At 44.4% G+C, this 15,248-nt stretch overlaps 1 protein-coding gene across 1 annotated transcript in view; it reads right to left on the reverse strand.

The window, feature by feature from the left end:
• RNF126 (ring finger protein 126) overlaps positions 1-15,248 on the reverse strand; it is a 46,845-nt gene that overhangs the window by 909 nt on the left and 30,688 nt on the right. Inside the window, exons 5-8 of the mRNA XM_040417517.1 lie at positions 12,450-12,518; positions 8,677-8,746; positions 8,482-8,575; positions 7,372-7,487 (exon numbers count right to left, since the gene is read on the reverse strand). Coding sequence (XP_040273451.1) covers positions 7,372-7,487; positions 8,482-8,575; positions 8,677-8,746; positions 12,450-12,518 — 349 coding nt within the window. The remainder of the gene's footprint in view (positions 1-7,371; positions 7,488-8,481; positions 8,576-8,676; positions 8,747-12,449; positions 12,519-15,248) is intronic.

Consider the following 15,248-nt stretch of genomic DNA (forward strand, 5'->3'; position numbering starts at 1 on the left):
CATCTTGACTGAGCTGTTCTTTACAGCATTTAAAAAGCATTAAGAAAATTGCTTCACGGCAGCCCCATGGTCCATAGACACAAAGGTCAGGAGGGGACCTCTGACTTCTATAGGAGAGTTTTCTAGGCATGCTCTGTGACCTTTGCAGAGGTCATTGTATCGGGAAAGAACAGATAGGCCCTGACAATCATCTATTGTGAATGGTAGCTCCTGACTTATCTATACACAGACATGATATCTCCTTATCATTACAAGCAGGTTTAAAATAATATATAACTGCAGTAAAGTGATCCGTACAGACCAAGAAATGGTGCCTATTATTAGGCGTAGTGGCCAAAAACACAGGATTTTTGTGTTTTTGTTTAACTTTCTACCCCGGAGGTTTTAGCGTTTTCGTTTTGCACTCCCTGCCTTCCCAGAGCCATAACTTCTTTAATCTTTCCATTCACATGATGGCTTGTTTTTTGTAGGACAAGTTGTACTTTCACACGCCTCCATTTAATATTGCATATAAATGTAGTAAAAATTCCAAATCGGGTGGAGTTTTTTTTTATTTACAACGTTTGAAGCGTGATAAAACTGACCAGTTACTTTCATTCTACAGGTCAGTACGAATCTGGTGATACTTTATATGTACAGTTTTTCTTGCGTTTTGACATTGATAAAATAATAAAAATCTTGGAAAAAATAATTTTGTCTCCATATTCTGACCCCTATAACTATTTTGTAGTTTTGTGTGTATGAAGTTGTGTTTATTTTTTGCGTGGCGGTCTGTACTTTTCATTGATACCATTCTGGGGTGTGTATGACTTTTTGATCACTTACATTTTTTGTGGGAAATGAAGCGACTAATGTTGATCAAGCATGCTCAGTGTTTGGCTGAATACCGCGTGTGCTCACTGTAATGCCGTAGCCATGATGGTTACTGGCATTAAAGTGATTGGCTGACCGGAACACCGATGACACGTGGTTCGGCTCAGTCTTAGTCAGGGAGAGCTGTGCTGTAGAAGGGACAGATAGTGAAGGGAATTAAATTTAAATAAAATTTGTTAGGCAGGGTTGGTGTTAGAGACCCAAAAGTCCTTTTAAGGACTATTTTGTGGGGCAGCAATATATATTTTTTGCGCAACCTGCGCTAAATAGCTTGCAATTGTTTGGCCGCTGCAGACAGCGACATTATCTGCGCTACATCTCCTGTATAACGTTTGCACATCCTAAAAATATCTGTGACATCCAGTGCACTTTTTCCATAGACTGTGTCTGCTGCGGACAGTTACACTACCTGCGCTACATCTCCTGTATAACGTTAGCCGCTGGTGACAGCAGCGACATTACCTGTGCTACATCTCCTGTATAACGTTTGCACATCCTAAATATCAGTGACATTCAGTTTAATTTATTTGCGCATACACTTACAAAACTTGCATTACTGTACACGTAACATACTTGCAAGCATATACCATTTAATATGCAGAAGGCGAGCAGTAAGGGACTGGGAAGTTGCTGTGGTGCTGATGGTGCACGCAGAGGCCGTGGCTCTGGGCACGGTGAAACTGTGCCTGCTGCCAGAGCCCAAGAAACACACTCATCCACGATACCTAGCTTCATGTCAGAATAGTGTGACCAGGTGGTCGGTTGGATTGCAGCAGATAATGCTTCCAGTCGGTTAAGCACCACCCTGTCTTCCACAAAGTCCAGTCTCAGTAGCAAAGAGTCTGGTCAACAGAATCCTCACCCTGATCCTCCTTCCTCCCACCATGGAGAGTCTTGCCAAACAAGTGATCCCACACTCGGATATTTCAAGGAGCTGTTTTCATCGCCATTCCTTGATTTGGGCCTCTCGCCAAGCCCGCTTGAAGAGGGACATAAGGAGATCGTGTGCACTGATGCCCAAACTCTTGAGCATCCACAGTTACAAGATGACAGTGGGGAACGGCAATTAGTGTTTCACGAGGTGGATGATGAGACACAGTTGCCAATAAGTGAGGTTGTCGTTAGGTCAACAAGTCAGGAGGATGACCAGAGTGAGGAAGTGGAAGAGGAGGTGGTGGACATTGAAATCACTGAACCAACCTGGGAAGGCCCAGAACTGTTCCCCGAAGCACCTCCTTGCACCAATCTCCCTTGCCAAGGGGTAGGTGTTTCGCAGTCTGGCGCTTATTTGAGGAAAGTGCGGACAATAAAAGAATTGTCATTTGCAACCTGTGCCATACCAAAATGAGCAGGGGCGTGAACTCACCACCACTAGCATGATCCGCCACATGGCATCAAAGCACGCTAATAGGTGGGCCGAAAGCCTGGGTCCACAATCAGTGTCTGCGGGTCACACCACTGCCTCCTCTTCCCCGGTGTTACGTGCTGGCCAATCCACTGTCCAAAACGCAGGCCGGAATGCCTTCCGCCCTGCACCTGGACCTTCGTAAGCACCATCAGCTAGCATATCCACTTCTGTGTCTCAGCGCAGCGTACAGATGTTCATACCCCCAGGCCTTTGAATGAAAGTGCAAATAGCCAGCCACCCACCCACAGGCCATAGCACTAAATGCGCACCTTTCCAAATTGCTGCCCCTGAAAATGTTGCCATTTAGGCTTGTGGACACTGAGGCTTTCCGCAACCTAATATTTTTCCCGGTGTGCCGTCCCCGCCTTACACTAGCATGTGTCCAGTAACATCAGTCGTGCCCTGACCAACACAGTTATTGGGAAGGTCCACTTAACGACTGACACATGGACAAGTGCTTTTGGCCAGGGACGCTACATTTCCCCAACGGCACACTGGGTGAACGTTGTGGAGGCCGGAAGAGAGTCGTACCCAGGGATGGCACAGGTGCTACCGACGCCAAGGATTGCGGGCCCTACTTCCATCAGGATTTCTGCCACCACCTACATTAGTTTCTGCAACCACCCCCTTCTCCTCCTCCACTTCCACCTCTGAATTCTCATCTTGCAGCACCAGTCATCCATCAGTCACTAGCTGGAAGCAGTGTAGCACTGCATTGGGAAGCGGCAAAAGGCCGTGCTGAAACTAATTTGCTTAGGTGACAAACAGCACACCGCCGCAGAGCTGTGGCAGGGTATAAGGGACCAGACTGAGCTGTGGCTCTCACCACTCAACCTACAACCAGTTGGTTGTGTCTGATAATGGCCGTAACTTGGTGGCAGCTTTGGAGCTTGGCAAGCTCACACACATACCATGCCTAATCCACGTGTTCAACTTAGTGGTTCAGCGGTTTCTCAACACCTACCCCAATTTGCCTGAGCTACTGGTGAAGGTGCGTCGCGTGTGTGCCCATTTGCGAAATTCATCTACAGCTGCCGCCGGTATGCCAATGCTACAGCAGTGCTTGCAATTACCAGCTCACCGACTGTTGTGCGACGTGAGCACGCGCTGGAACTCCACGTTCCACATGTTGGCCAGGCTTTGTGAGCAGCAGAGGGCAATAGTGGAATAACCAGCTGCAACATGGTCGCCGCCTTTCCAGTCAGCTTCCGCTCTTCACAAGCGACGAGTGGGCATGGATGTCTGACCTCTGTGAGGTTTTACGCAACTTTGAGGAATCTACACAGATGGTGAGTGGCGATGCCGCTATTATCAGCGTAACCATCCCACTTCTGTGTCTACTGAAACGCTCGCTGCTCACAATGAAGGCGGACGCTTTGCATGTGGAAGAGGTGGAAATGAGGGAAGACAGTACACAGGGTGATAGCCAGACCACCCTCCGTTCATCTTCTCAGCGTGAATTGGATGATGATGAGGAGCAGGAGACTGTTGCCTCCGCTACAGAGGGTAGTACCCACAGCAGGTTTATTCCATCTGTTCAGCGTGGATAAGCCGAAGAGGAGGAAAAGGATGAGGATTGAGAGTCATCCTCCTGATGAGGACAGCGAAGTCTTGTCTGTTGGGACTCTGGCACACATGGCTGACTTTATGTTATGCTGCCTTTCCAGTGACCCCCACGTTATACGCATTTTGGCCAATACCGATTACTGGTTGTTCACCCTTCTCGACCCCCGCTACAAAGAGAACTCATCTCTCATTCCTGTGGTGGAGAGGACTAGCAAAATGGCGCAATACCAGAAGGTCCTTGTGGAAAAATTGCTCCAAAAATTTCCAGCTGACAACGCTGGCAGCAGAGTACGCAGTTCCTTGGGCAACCGAGGAGGGGAGACAAGGGGAACACACAGCAGTTCCAACAGAGACAGGCCACATTCTCCAAGGCCCGGGACAGTTTCATGACACCCCGCCAGCAACCTCACCCTGATGCGCAGCCTAGTGTCAAGGAGAGAAAAGTTTTGGAAGATGGTGAAGGAGACAGTGTCAGCGTCCTCAGTAATGCCTTACAACTATTGGGTGTCCAAGCTGGACATGTGGCACAAACTACGCCTTGGAGGTGGTGGCCTGCTCTGCCGCCAGCGTTTTATCAGGCCGACAGGTATTTAGTGCTGCTGGGGGCATTATAACTGATAAGCGCATCCGCCTGTCAACTGAAAATGCTGACAGGCTGACTTATCAAAATGAACAAGGCCTGGATTTCCCCTGACTTCTCTACTCCACCAGAGGAAAGCGGCTGAACATAAAGGCACTTTAAATGTGGCTTTTATGGTGTATTGAATACACTGTATTCCCGTGCACCCCTTCCACCACAAAAAAGGTTATATGGTTTAATCTTCCTTTTCTCGTCCTCCTCCTCCATCATATCAACATGCTTTTTAGGCTGCCCTCGCTCCTAATGTTTTAGAGGGTCAGCTCAGCAGCAGACACTCACCCCTAATGTTTTAGAGCAGGCATGCTCAACCTGCGGCCCTCCAGCTGTTGTAAAACTACAACTCCCACAATTCCCTGCTGTAGGCTGTTCGGGCATGCTGGGAGTTGTAGTTTTGCAACAGTTGGAGGGCTGCAGGTTGAGCATGCCTGTTTTAGAGGGTCACCAGCAGGCCCTCACCCGTAATGTTTTAGAGGGTCAGCTCAGCAGCAGGCCCTCGCCCATAATTTTTTCCATGGTCAGATCAGCAGCAGCCACTCGCCCCTAATGTTTGAGATGGTCAGATCAGCAGCAGGCCCACACCCATAATGTTTTAGATGGTCAGATCAGCAGCAGGCCCTCGCCCATAATATTTTAGAGGGTCACCAGCAGGCCTTGCTCCTAATGTTTTTGAGGGTCACCAGCAGGCCATCAATCATAATTTTTCAAGGCTGTGTATGATGCCCACCTTTATGTGTAATAAAGGGTGTATTGTAGTGCCGGTTCCTTGTAATTTCTAGCAGCCCTTTCCCTTAGTGCATAAGCTTTATGAGTGTAGGAGTCCCACTACCTGAACAATTGTACCACAATGTGAATGAGGCCCCCCTTTATGTGATATACAGGTTGTATCAGAGTGCCTCTTCCTTGTAATTTTTGGCAGCACTTGCACTTTATATACAAGTATATATACGGGAAAGAATGTTTCCTAACAATTTTTCCTCTAAAATCGATTTTTATCTTCGGTTTTGTGCGTATCATTGTCAGTCTGTAAAAGTGGCGTACTACTCGGACAACATCGTTCCCAGTAGCGACCTGGGAGTCCAAGATGCATCGAGACATCCTCCCCATGCTGTTCCCGAACCATTTCAGTGGTGTTTCCATCAATTTCTGACCTTTTCCTATGAACCAGACCCCCTCCCCTCTTCAGAGCAGGGGGTGCCTGGTTGAATGCTCGGGTTCTCCCATTGACTTCCAGAGCATCCCCTGGTGTTCTACTCGAGCACCTGAGCACTTTGGTGCTCGATCAACACTAGAAGCGACCAAAAATGACGAATCTGCTATTTTGACTTTTTTTCTGTATGGGGAAAATATTTGTATATTTTCATAGTATGGTCGTTTTTGCATGTGGAAATATCCGTGATGTGTATTTTTTGAATTCGAGAGATAGAGATTTTTTATATAGTTCCCATAGGAAACCAACAAGCAATTATTAGATTGCTATTCTCAAAGGCCCCAATGCGTTAGCATAGGAGTCTATGAGAAACTTACTAGCTTCCTATGGAGCCCCGATACAGACAGGGGCTCCATAGCAAACATTGTGCAGCAGCCTCCCGGTCATTCTCTGTGACAGGGGCTGCTGCATACAAGCTCTGGATCCTCCGATCGCCGCTGGAGGGAGCCGGAGCATACCCGAAAGCACGCGCTTCCGGGTTTGCACGAGCTCAGATATCGTGGTTACAGTATGAAACAGCAGGCAGCTCGTGTCTATGGCACCTGCTCCACGCAGGAGCGGGCGCATCTTTAAGGATCCGGCCAGCGCCGTATTAGTACGGCGCTAGTCTGGAAGGGGTTTAATAAATGGAAAATGGAAAACTACTTTAATGTATATGGGCCATATTTATCAAACCGGTTATGTTGCCCACATTAACCAATGTCCATGGAGTTTTCATTTCACCAAGGCAGATTAATACATAAATTGGAGCTCTGATAGGTTGGAGTTTTTTTTCTGTTATGCAGTTTTGTTAAATGAGGCCCATAATACAATAAAAATGTAGACAAAACATGAAAAGAATTGCCTAAAAATGAATAAACCGACTCTTCAGGCTCAACCCTAAAAATAGTATTTAAAGGGGTTTTCTGGGACTTTTATACTGATGACCCTGGATAGGTCATCAGTATCTGATCGGTGGGGGTCCGACACCCAGGACAGCCACCGATCTGCTATTTGAGAAGGCTCTGGCGCTCACAGTAGCTCACCAAGCACAGCGGCGTACATTGACTGTGCTTGGTATAGCAGCTCAGCCCTAATCAGACACCTATCATCTATCCTTTGGATAGGGAATAATGGGAGATTCATCAGACTGGTGTAAAGTAGAACTGGCTTAGTTGCCCATAGCAACCAGATTCCACCTTTCATTTTTCACAGCTCCTTTGGAAAATGAAAGGTGGAATCTGGTTGCTATGGACTACTTTACTCCAGTTTGATAAATCTCCCCCTAAGCGTTTGTAATGGGACAACCCCTTTAAGCTAGTAACAGAACTTGCCTGTAAGGTCTCATTCACACACAAATTCAAGGGTGTAAAAACACTTTATGGAAGTGTGAACAGAGCCTTACAGCTATGGGTGGGATGTCATCTTTTGAGATCAGGAAGGCCTTGCCAAAGCAAATTGTGTGCAATTCGACAACCTTTATAATTATTAATTTATCAAAAGCAGATTGAGCAAATAATTTCTGCGCCAAACTTAGCCCTTTTAAAGAAGTTTTTGCGAAGCAGTTATAAAAACCTCTGATAAGTCCTGGCAATTTACAGATATTCTCAGTTTTGTCCCATCCAGTTTATCTGCACAGCTAGGTCTGTGAAACCACAAAGTTCTAAGAAAGGAGAAGGAAACGCATTTCATACTGACCTGCTCTAACCAGGGGATGATGCAGTTATTGTGAAATAAGTGATTGCACGGAAGCTGTCTCACGTTTTCACCAACTGTGTAATCCTCCTTACATACTGGACACTCCAGTCCTGAACCTGTGGAGTACAGAAATATATGGGGCCTCATTTCTCAAACCTGTCTAAAAGCAAAACTGTCTTTATTGCCTACTGCGACCAGAGCTCAGCTTTCATTTCATTAACTAGAAGTAAAATGAAAGCTACGCTGTGGCTGCTTGCGATGGATAGCAAAGACCGTTTTGCTTTTAGACACTTGATAAAACTGAGCACAAGTTAAGATAAAAAAAAAAAAAAAAAAAAAAAAAAAAAGAGTATAGGGGAGATTAATCAAAACTGGGGTAAAGGAAATCTGGCTTAGTTGCCCATGGCAACCAATCAGATTCCACCTTTCATTTTCCAAGCGAGTTCTGAAAAATGAACGGCGGAAGCTGATTGGTCGATATGGGCAACTAAGCCAGTTCTACTTTACACCAGTTTGATAAATCTGTACATCAGCGAAACTTTGTATGTCAACATGTCTGTCAAAAATTCCACTGCACATCTCACAGCAGGAAAATCTGCATGAATTACCACGATTTCAGCCCACTGCACTGAAAGTGGTGAAATCTGTGGTCAAAATCTGCGGAAAGATTTGAAATGCTCATCACAGGTTGATATCCAAGTGGATTTCTTTTCCCCCCATTAGAAGACTTTTTAAAATCTCCTCCACTTTGAGGCTTTAGTAATATGCTGTGAATTTTTTGCCCACAAATACGCAGTGTTGTTGCAACATGTGAACACACCCTAAATGCTGCAATGTGCGAGATTCACCAATACTGCCACCAACTAGAATTTTAAAAAGGTATTCAACAATCACTTAAAGGCTATGAGCACCTTTTATGATTGCATTCTACTCATTTTGAACTAAAAATAATGTTTTATTTTTGTGCGTTTACATTGTGCAATCAAGTAACAACCAATTGGTAAAATGCAGTCATAAAAATATTGCTCTTGAAGATGTCCTTTAAGATAAAAAAAAATAATGTTATTCTTTTTGTGCAATCAGGTAATAAAGGTATCAACTTGTACTCACCCACGTGTTCATCTGTTATTTGGACTGTAGGAAGGGCTTGTATCTTCTCATTGTCAGCAGGCGGAGGTCCGGTGTTTTCAAACTGGTTAAGTAACTGGTTTAAAACATTTAAAATATTAATATTTTTTGAACAACATTAAATACGGTTTACAAGTATCTCATACATTCACACATTATCAAGCATGAAAGCGTTACCTGTGTGATTATTGTGTCTAGGCCATTGGCTCCCCACGCATAATCCATTGGATTGGAATGAAGAACTCCCCTGGAAGTTGAAAATCACCACAGCTAAATCACAAAAACATATGCTCCAAACTGAATAGGAGAAAAAAAATCCTAACACATCTGGATCTGCACAAGGTCATCACAGCAGGCTTCAGGCCTGTAACGTCCAACACTAGTAAGGTTTTAAAAAATATATAATAATTTAAGCCCCTAGAAGCTTTGGGAAAAGGATGTAACAGCCCGAGCAGCAGGGTGAGGGCTGCTTTGAACCTTTATATCACGGGCTGGGTAGCAGATAGAGATATGGGCCTAGTCTTGTTTGAAAACTGAAATCAAATCACAGGATCATCTCCCTTACATCGGGAGATATAGCACGCACCAAGCAACAGCAGATTGTCGGGAAGAAATCATTCCTTCCCGGTAATCAGCTGCTCTTACAGTGGAGGAGACTGCTGTATTTACATGCAGCGATCACCTTCACAGTATGAGGACAAAGGATCGCTATTGCGATCGCTCATCCTAATACAGCTGCATTGTTTCTGGGCAGCAGAAAGCTGTTTAGACAACACAATCTGCTTCCCAGAAACAATTATTTATGTGCCAGCATGAACGACAGGATCACCGAACGAGCTTGTTCACCGGATGATCTGTGGCACCTTTACAGGGAAGATTATTGAGAACGACTGTGCATAAGAACATTCATTCCCGATAATCTGTCAGAGAATCTGCCTTTGTAAATCCACCTTTAGAAATTGGGTTGGGAGTGACAGCAGCTGAAAGTGAAGGCAGACCAGGCCCATGTCTCTAGCTGCTACCCAGCCCAAAATATGAAGAGTTAAAGCAGCCCCTCCACCTGTCATGGCTGTACTCTAAAGCCAGCCTAGGGGAGGAGAGAAAGAATATAAAAAAAAAATATATATATAATTAAATAAATATACACACCCACAGTATCTCATAAAAGGGAGTACACCCCTCACATTTTTGTACAAATGTAAAGTAGTCAGTGTACAGCTTGTATAACCGTGTTAATTTGGTGTGCCCTCAAAATAACTCAACACACAGCCATTAAGGTCTAAACCACTGGCAACAAAAGTGAGTACACCCCAAGTAAAAATGGCCAAATTGTGCCTGAAGTGTCAATATTTTGTGTGGCCACCATTATTTTCCAGCTCTGCCTTAACTCTCTTGGGCATGGAGTTCACTAGAGCTTCACAGGTTGCCACTGGGATCCTCTTCCACTCCTCTAGGACGACATCACGGAGCTGGTGGATGTTTGAGACCTTGCGCTCCTCCACAATAGGGTTTAGGTCTGGAGACATGCTTGGCCAGTTGAGCACCTTTACCCTCAGTTTCTTTAGCAAGTCAGAGGTGTGTTTGGGGTCATTATGTTGGAATACTGCTCTGTGGGCCAGTTTCCAAAAAAATTATAAAACTAACTTTTACTTTTATACTGTATATATAAATTTGGCAACAATATAGTCACACTGACCCAGAGAATAAAGTTATGTTATTTATACCACATTGTGACCACCATAAAAATAAATCCCACAAAATAAATGTTACAATTGCGGTTTATCTTTTATCCCACTAAAAATAAAATAAGCTATTTAATATACTATATGGAAATAATGCACTAACACAATAGATGCAAATAGTATTTATAGACTAATCCCTCATTCGGACACTAAGAATCTCAGATTCTTAGTCAATATACACTTTGATCAAAACACATCTGTGCCCGCCTACCAGTGACAAGGTGGTCTCAGTCAGGCAGGTCTTACACTAAACCTACCTATGCAGTTTGTGTAAAGGGTCTGCCAATGGCATAGAGATAGGTTTTAGAGTAGCACCTGCCTGACTGAGACCACCTTGGCGCTGGTAGGTGGGCACAGATGTGTTTTGATCAAAATATATTGGCTGAGAGTCTCAGATTTTATCATATCAGAGAGAGGGCTTAGTCCATATATAAGGTTTGCATCTATTGTGCACTATTTCCAGTGATTTATCTTTTTTTTTAAATGTAGCCATGCACATATGCATATTTATTTATCACATCATGTAGGATTTTTTCTTATTTTTTTTTCAGTGTTATTTTAATTTATTTTTTTATAAACTATATGCCCAACATTGTTCCCAAAAAAAAAAAACCTGTGGAGCAAAATTCAAGTTCCCATATAGCTAAACTAAATAAAAAAAAATAAAAAAAAGGTTATGTCCTATTAAACAGGGGGGGGAATGTTAGGCCTCTTTCCCACGGGCTTTGCGGGAAAATGCGCGATTTTTTCCCCATGAGGGCAAAGCGTTTTAATGCGTTTTGCACATGCGTGAGAAAAATCGGCATGTTTGGTACCCAGACCCCAACCCGGACTTCTTCACAGACGTTCGGGTTTGGGATCGGTGTTGTGTAAATTTTATTATCTTGTTATAAAGGGAAAATAGCCTTCTTAATACAGAATGCAAAGTAAATTAAGGATGGAAGGATGGCTCGTCTTCATTCTTCTTCTTTGAGGACCTGGGAGGAAAAGGACCTTTGGTGACATCACTGCGCTCATCACATGGTCCATCACCATGGTGATGGACCATGTGATGAGCGCAGTGACGTCACCAAAGGTCCTTTTCCTCCCAGGTCCTCAAAGAAGAAGAATGAAGACGAGCCGGGCTTCGCAAACAAGTGGATGAGGAGAGTTACATTTTTAATTTTTTTTAACACCTCCATCCCTAAATTACTCAGCATTCTGTATTAAGAATGCTATTATTTTCTCTTATAACCATGTTATAAGGGAAAATAATAAAGATCGGGTCCCCATCCCGATCGTCACCTAGCAACTATGCGTGAAAAATCGCACGATATAGAGCATGCTGCGATTTTCACGCAACGCTCAAGTGATGTGTGAAAATCACTGCTCATGTGCACAGCCCCAAAGAAATTAATGGGTCCAGATTTAGTCCGGGTGCAATGCGTTCACCTCACGCATTGCACCCACACTGAAAACTCGCCCGTGTGAAAGGGGCCTTACTGTTCCTTAAAAAGTGATGTCTCACTTCAGCTAATGGCATTTATCATGTAGATAAAGTTAATACAAGGCACTTGCTAATGTACTGTGATTGTCAATATTCCCTCCTTTGCTGGCTGGATTTATTTTTCCCATCAGATTATATACTTTTCGTTTCCAGGAGTTATGACCACCGCAACAGGACAGACACAAGGTAGCCAAGACAGAAGGTGCTGCCCATGCGTGCCTATGAGCGTTCCAATGGTTCCAGCCACCAGAGAGGCAGGCACTTTTTCCTATACTGTGCAAGCACGGTCACCCCTGCTGGACTGCAGGATGGTCACAACCACTGGAAACGAGTATAATTCGATGAAAAAAAATAAACCCAGCCAGCGAAGGACACAATATGGATAGTAACAATACATTAGTAAGTGCCTTGTACTAACTTTCTCTACATAATAAATACCATTTCCTGAAGTGAGACAACCCCTTTCAAGCTAAAATTAGTTATGTCACTGAGGGGTTAAAAATGCACTTGTGTCACCTGAGTTGTGTGCAATCTATATTTTCTTCAGACATAAATACAAAATCTGCAATAAAAAAATAAAAATAAAATTGACCTTTTTTCGGGAGGGTTTTTCCAAATTTAATGTGATTCAACCTGAATATAAACAGATACTAGCAGCTATACTATACTGGCTTTACTATAAATCTCCTAAAATGCCAGTGCTCGCTGGTAACAAAACTCACCATGGTCCCAGTCCTAAGTTTGGCATGGCAGTAGGTGCGATGATCCCATTTACCAGTTGCTGAATGATCCTACAAACAAAAACATACCATTAATATATTAGGCCAGAATTATTACAAAGCCACCAAATCCTTCATGTCTTACATGTCAGAGAGCTGTGGAATGACACTGAGACAGCCTGTGATTCCCCAGAAGGATGGAAGCTTCCAGGCATAATGTGAGCCAGCAAATACATACTAGGGGGGGATTTATCAAAACTGGCAATCCCCACCGCTCCCGCAATGCCATTGTGACGTAAAAGCTTTGATAAATCCTCTCCATTGTGTTTTGTTTTTTTTTACTCGTTTTATTGAAGTATAATGGGGCAGATAGCAACGTACATGCCATATGTTATATGACACTAAAATCTGAAAACTAAAACATAACAAAAGACATGATACATAGTAGTATACCCCTGTGCGCAGCAGGGTTTATATAATGTATAAAGCATTTTCCTTACAGTGGTAAGCATAGCATTTCAGGGAGTCAAGCTTAGAGAACGCAAAACAGCAGGAACATACATAACTCCTATTATACTCGGGGCATGTGTGGGGTAACTCGAGTAGGTAGCGGCGTGTTTGTGGATGCACACCACTCTCCCCACACCTTCTGAAATTTCTGTGGGCATCCTCTATGTTTGTATACCACTTTCTCCATCGGTATTAGCCAATTTACTAACAGTTTCCAATGGTTTAGAGTGGGCAACCTTTCGGCCATCCATCTAAGCACTATCGACTTCCTAGCAAGGAATAAGGTCTCTTTCAGGAATATCCTATGGTGATGGGACCACTGATCTTCATCCACTATTCCTAACACACACATTTTGGGGCAGAGAGGGACAGTTCCAGGCACTAAATCTGACAGGAGTGATGTTAAATCCCTCCAGAATTTTGGTATATATCTACACTCCCAGATCATATGCCAGAAGTTGGCATTGTTTTGATGGCATCTGAGACAGCTGTTGCTCTCCATTCTACCCATTTTAAATAACCTGGTAGGAGTAAGGCAACTCCTGTGGAGAATATGCAACTGTACCAGCTTGTTGTTAACTGAGGGAGAAACTCTTGTAGGAGCCGCTAGGGCCTCGGCCCATTCTGTCTCACAGAGCGAAGGAATGCATTCCCTCCATTTGTCTTCTGCACGTAGTGGGGATGTGTCCATTTTTGCATTTATGAGGCGTGTATAGACAGCCGATATGAGGCCCCTGGGGCCCTGTGTGGACAATACTCAGATCAATGGATATTTGGATATCTGTCTGGTGCCCCTTCCAAACTGTGCAGAAAGGGCATGTCTAATTTGGAGGTACCTAAAGAACATGTGTCTTGGGATCGCAAATTTGTCCTGGGAGTTGAGAAAAGGACCTCAAAGATCCCCCCCTCATAGATGTCCCCCAGGGTCAGGACCCCATGGTCCCTCCACAGCGCTACTCCATCATGTCGCTCCAGGTGCTGAAACATAGGGTTCTCCCACAAGAGTATTGCATCCGGCAGGTCCCTATAGGCTTTGAGTTTAGCTGCTTCCCAGACCTGATGGGCTAATTTATGCAATTGGAGGGTCCTGCCAGGGAACAAACCAATATCCTCCAGCACCAGCCACAACGAGTGGATCTGTAAAAAATGTTGCAGATAAAATTCTGCGTTGGCGAGAGGCTGTGAAGATATCCAGGTTGATAGGTAACGTAACTGCCCTGCTAAGAAGTATAATAAAAGATCCGGGAGTGCCGCCCCTCCCTGTAGTTTAGGTCTTTGTAGAGTCTGGAGCGCCATTTTTCTTCTAGCTTTCCCCCATATAAAGGCCGATATCATGGAGTGGAGGCGATCAAAGAACCTTCGCGGGACTGTCGTGCTAGCGTGCTCTAGTATGTACAATGCTTTAGGTAGGAGAACCATTTTTATGAGGTTCAGACTTCCCATAATTGATATGGGAAGGGATTTCCATGTTGCAAATTTCCCAGCAAATGTTGATATGAGGGGCTCAGTGTTCAAGGTATATGCCAAGGAAGGATCTCTGGTTATTATGATACCCAGATATTTAAACCGGTCTACAACTGGGAGGTTACAGTATATCGTGGGCCACTCCGCTGGTTTAAGGGGCATCAGAGCTGACTTGGCCCAGTTAATATGTAGTCCGGAAAAACGGCCAAAGGTTTCTATTAGCTCAATTGCTCTGGGCAGCGATTGATCTACCCTATCCATAAAAAGTATCAGGTCATCAGCATATAAGCCAACCCTGTCCTCCCTACCTCCTAAGGATACTCCCCTATAGACCTCGTCCCGCCTCAGTCTAAGGGCTAAGTGCTCTATTGCCAGTGCAAATAGGAGGGGCGACAGGGGACATCCTTGTCTGGTTCCCCTGCCGAGGTTAAACTGAACTGAATGAGAACCATTCACTAGAATGTTCGCCCTAGGTTGCCTATAAAGCATCTGTGCCCATTGTGCGAATACTGTGCCAAAGCAGTTTAATACTTCCAATAAATATGGCCACTCCACCGAGTCGAAGGCTTTGGCCGTATCTAAGGAGACCAAGACCCACGGCTTGTCCAGGGCTCCACCTACCTGCGTAATAACCTGCGCTCTCCTAATGTTAGTGGAAGTAGACCTCCTCGGTATAAATCCGGACTGATCCGGGTGTACAACAGATGCTACGACCTTATTCAATCTATTGGCGATTATTTTCGTGAACACTTTATAGTCAAAGTTCAACAGAGAGATGGGTCTGTACGACCCACACTCCAAGGGATCCTTATCTGGTTTTAGTATCAC

This window comes from Bufo bufo, chromosome 2 (genome assembly GCF_905171765.1).
Source record: "Bufo bufo chromosome 2, aBufBuf1.1, whole genome shotgun sequence".
Lineage (NCBI taxonomy): Eukaryota > Metazoa > Chordata > Amphibia > Anura > Bufonidae > Bufo > Bufo bufo.